The following is a 3,884-nucleotide window of genomic DNA, read 5'->3' on the forward strand; positions in this document are numbered from 1 at the left end:
GGTCGGCAGTAAGATTCTTATAAATTCCATTCAAAGGTTTTCTTGTAAAATAACTAACTATGCAATGCCCTATATACTTAAGACTGCCATATTTATGTAATGAAGCAACAGCTCTTAAAAAGAATGTCAAAAACACCGTCAACTCTACTTTTAGATCTGTACAGCTAAGAATTAGTCATTTTACATAAAAATCAAAATATTTTTGAATGAATCATGTCATATATGCAGTACAAAAATATTATAATAATTTTTTTTATAATAACTAACTTCATAACAAAACTGTTGTAAAAAATATTTTAGTATACTATATAATCACAATTACATAGATAAAACTCTTATAAATACAAGATACGAAAACTGTCAAACAAAACTAAGTAATTGAAGACAAACAAGATTTTTTTTCTTACGGTGTTTTATTCTTTATATAATTCAGTAAAAATTGTATAATTAGAAAATAAACTTATGGAAGTTATAAAAAACGTAATAAAATTTAAATTGAGACAAAAATTTCATTAAGAAACTACTTTTGTATATGAAATTAAGTTATTGAAAGTTTTTACTAAAATAGTCTATTTTTAAAAAATTTTAAACTTTGAATTAAACTTGAACTTTATAACTTTTTGGTACTAATTTAAACCAAATTAGTAAAAAAGTTATCATATACATGCAGTAATGAACTATATTTTACGAATCTAATTTAGTGTTGAAACAATTATTTAGTAAAAATCGTATAAATTTGTATTTTAGTTTATTTTTATCAGATAAGCATTTTTTTTATAGTTATTTTTTTTTATTGAAACTAAAAACGAAAAAAAAAAAACTTCTATAAGCTTTAAAAACAGTTATTTCTTCAATCTCATGTACAGAAGTTTCGCATATCACAGTGATTTATAATAAAATATATTTATTCAAACTTGGTTAATATTTGTAGAATTATTTTAAGTAAAATTTTTCTTAATCATGAAAATAATAAAACAGTTTCTTTTAACCTTTTTTAAAATTCGATGGCTTCTTAACAATTTAAAATAGAGCTTAACAACTTAAATTTAAAACAGTGATATTTTGTTTCTGGTAGTGTTAAATTTTAAAAGTTAAAAACACTTTTAAGTTAATGAGGTTTGTTAAAAGTCTTATTTAAAATAACAAGTTTCGAAATTTCACATTCACAATGAAAATATTTAATAAAGACATATAATAAATTTAAATTGAATCTTATTGTTATGTATTCATCTTTAACTAAAAAAACCTATCAAAAACTTAAACTTAACTACTTTAAACCAAGTAAAAAAAAACAGTCAATACCTAATATAACAAAAATAAACTTAAGTACTATCTTTATATGCAGCTAGTAAATAAAAAAGATCTAACAGAAAGTAAATTTTGAGTCATTAGTAAATTTAAATGTTAATGTTATGTAAATTCAGGAGATCCTAAGCAAATCAAGTTATCTGCTTGAAATACCTGAGAAAATGGTCAAATCTACATTATGCTTCAATTTATCTATCATTAATAACATAATCTTCATTTAATAGATCAGGTCATCGTGAAACAGTCGAAACTGTTGTAATTGGAGATTGGTAGATGTGATACCCCAACGGCTGGTCGGCGCACTGAGTCAAAATATTCCTGAATAATACCGGATGCGCCTGAATGCTCAGTCTCTCTTCGTCGTCGTTAGTGGCGTACAAGAGCTCGAAGTTCAAATTGGCCCAGATGGAGCGCACCACGCTCGAGCTGACGCTGGCGATGCTGGTTTCCACCTTGTTGTGACGCAACAAGGTTCGGGCTTTGTACTCGTTCTGTGATATATAAATATAATATGTAATATAATGTTAAGCTACCCTATAAAATAAGTCATGTATGAGTTTTAGAAAACTGAATGTACATAATGTATTATGTATTGTTTAATATAAGGGTAAAACATTTACCATATAGTTTTTAATTAATTAAAAATTCAATAGTAAAAATACATGTAAGTTTTTACTCTTCTTTTAAACAGGTTAAAGTAAATTTATAACAGCTACATTAGCGGACAATATAATAAATTTTTTACTATTGCTTAAATTAAAAATATGTAACAATTTTATTTTCAATTATATTTTAGACTCCAAAAAGATAATTCATAGACTTTAAAACAAATTCATACAAATGATAAAAATTCTAATGAAAGAAAAAAAGAAGAACCTAACAAAACATTAACTGTTATTTACCAAGTGTTTGTCAAAATAAACGGTAAATAGTTGACTGGTTCCACGTTTGATGTGATCACACCTGTGACGTCATAATGCCTACGTGATTGTCGACGTTATCATATTCTTCCAGATCAAGAAGAACATCTTCAGCTTTCGGATTGTCATCAGAAGCCATTATAACTCGATCGTACATTAGCTTCAGCGAATACCTGTCAGAACAAGTAACTAGTTGAGACAAATTCATACTGCGTTTGCAATGGTTTATATGAATAATATATATAAAACATTGCAATGTTTTGAAAATTATTTATTTAAAAACGTATAACAGAGTTAAATTTTTAAGTTAATTTCATATAGACCTCAACAATATAGGTTGGTAAATCAATAAAAACCCCTTATTAGTCTTACGGTAATGCGAAAGAACTTGCAATATTTAGTTAAGTTTAATATAGAAAATATTTTTAAAGTTAGTTTTATTTACCTTAGAAAAGTCATTACAAAAAGAAGATATATTTGATACGACAGTATATTTAAAACAAAAGTTTAAGTAGAAAAAAAAAACTTTTATACTTATCATTTAAAGAACACCTTAATGCAGTTTGTGAAAGTTGGAATATTTGAGGATAATTACGCATGAAAATTTCAGCTTGTGTAGTCATAAAAGTATTTGCTTCATCAAGAAATCCTTTACAAATGGTTTGAGCTGATATTTTTTCAGTGCCTATATTTGCTGCAAAATACATTAATCTATTTCCAAAATTAACTTTCAAATGTGAGTTAAGGCTCTCGTTTAAAATTTTTATGAAAGTAAAATGATATCCCTATTAAAATAAAATAAATTTACAAAAAAATGTTCAAGCTTTAATTTTTTGACCAAACAAAGTTTCGAGAATTGTTTTTTTTTTTACAAATAAAATATTAAGAAACTCTGCATTTTCTTCTTAAATTTAAATATTCAAAAAATAACATAAGATCCAAATTACGTAAAAATTTTTTTCAAACCTTGGCTTATCATAAGCACGTATGAAGTGAAAACAACTTTTTCAATTTCTTTTTTAATTGTGGCATCATCACATTCATTGAAGTTATCAAAAATTACCTTAAAATAATCATCGGGTAGTTGGAGCAGGCCCCGCTGCTCTTTCATTTCACTTTTTGACACAAGATCGTGCAAGCAAATTGAATTTTCACCATTGTTTGATTTTAATTCAACTGAAAAAAATTATAAAATTATTTATGTTTTATTATAAAGATTTAAATAATGTAAATGTTATAAATGTTTGTGATTAACATTTCTTTTGATCTTTAAACATTTATTTTAAGATTAAAACGTTATAAGAGTGAAGTATATACTATAGTTCAAAAATATTATCATATTTAACTATTGATCTTGATCAAATTTTAGTATAAATCTAAATTTTATAATATATTGCTAATATAAAGATAATACTTAAATAAAAATTCAAAAATCTTATATTTAACACTATTATAAATATTTACTAAAATAAAATTGTTTTACAAATTGAAGTTGAATAAATATAAACCGAATAAGTATAAAATTAAAGCACCTGTTGTTTATAGATAAAATAATTAAGAAAAAGATCGTATTATAAATTTAACCAATGCACTAATACTGACAATGTATTTTATACACTGATTTTTTTTTATTTAACTTAACCTATATATACTTTA

General features: G+C 24.5%; 1 protein-coding gene across 1 annotated transcript; it reads right to left on the reverse strand.

The window, feature by feature from the left end:
• Nucleotides 1-1,360: 1,360 nt before the first annotated feature.
• On the reverse strand, nt 1,361-3,344 carry LOC145829975 (uncharacterized). The gene is made up of 4 exons (XM_082937865.1): nt 3,195-3,344; nt 2,781-2,922; nt 2,211-2,401; nt 1,361-1,799 (listed from the first exon to the last, which is right to left on the reverse strand). Exons 1-3 carry the CDS (start codon nt 3,337-3,339, stop codon nt 2,266-2,268), a joined length of 423 nt encoding a protein of 140 aa, XP_082793991.1. The 5' UTR covers nt 3,340-3,344; the 3' UTR covers nt 1,361-1,799; nt 2,211-2,265.
• Nucleotides 3,345-3,884: the final 540 nt, after the last annotated feature.

Source organism: Thalia democratica, chromosome 2 (assembly GCF_965202585.1).
Source record: "Thalia democratica chromosome 2, ktThaDemo2.hap1.1, whole genome shotgun sequence".
NCBI classification, from domain to species: Eukaryota; Metazoa; Chordata; class Thaliacea; order Salpida; family Salpidae; genus Thalia; species Thalia democratica.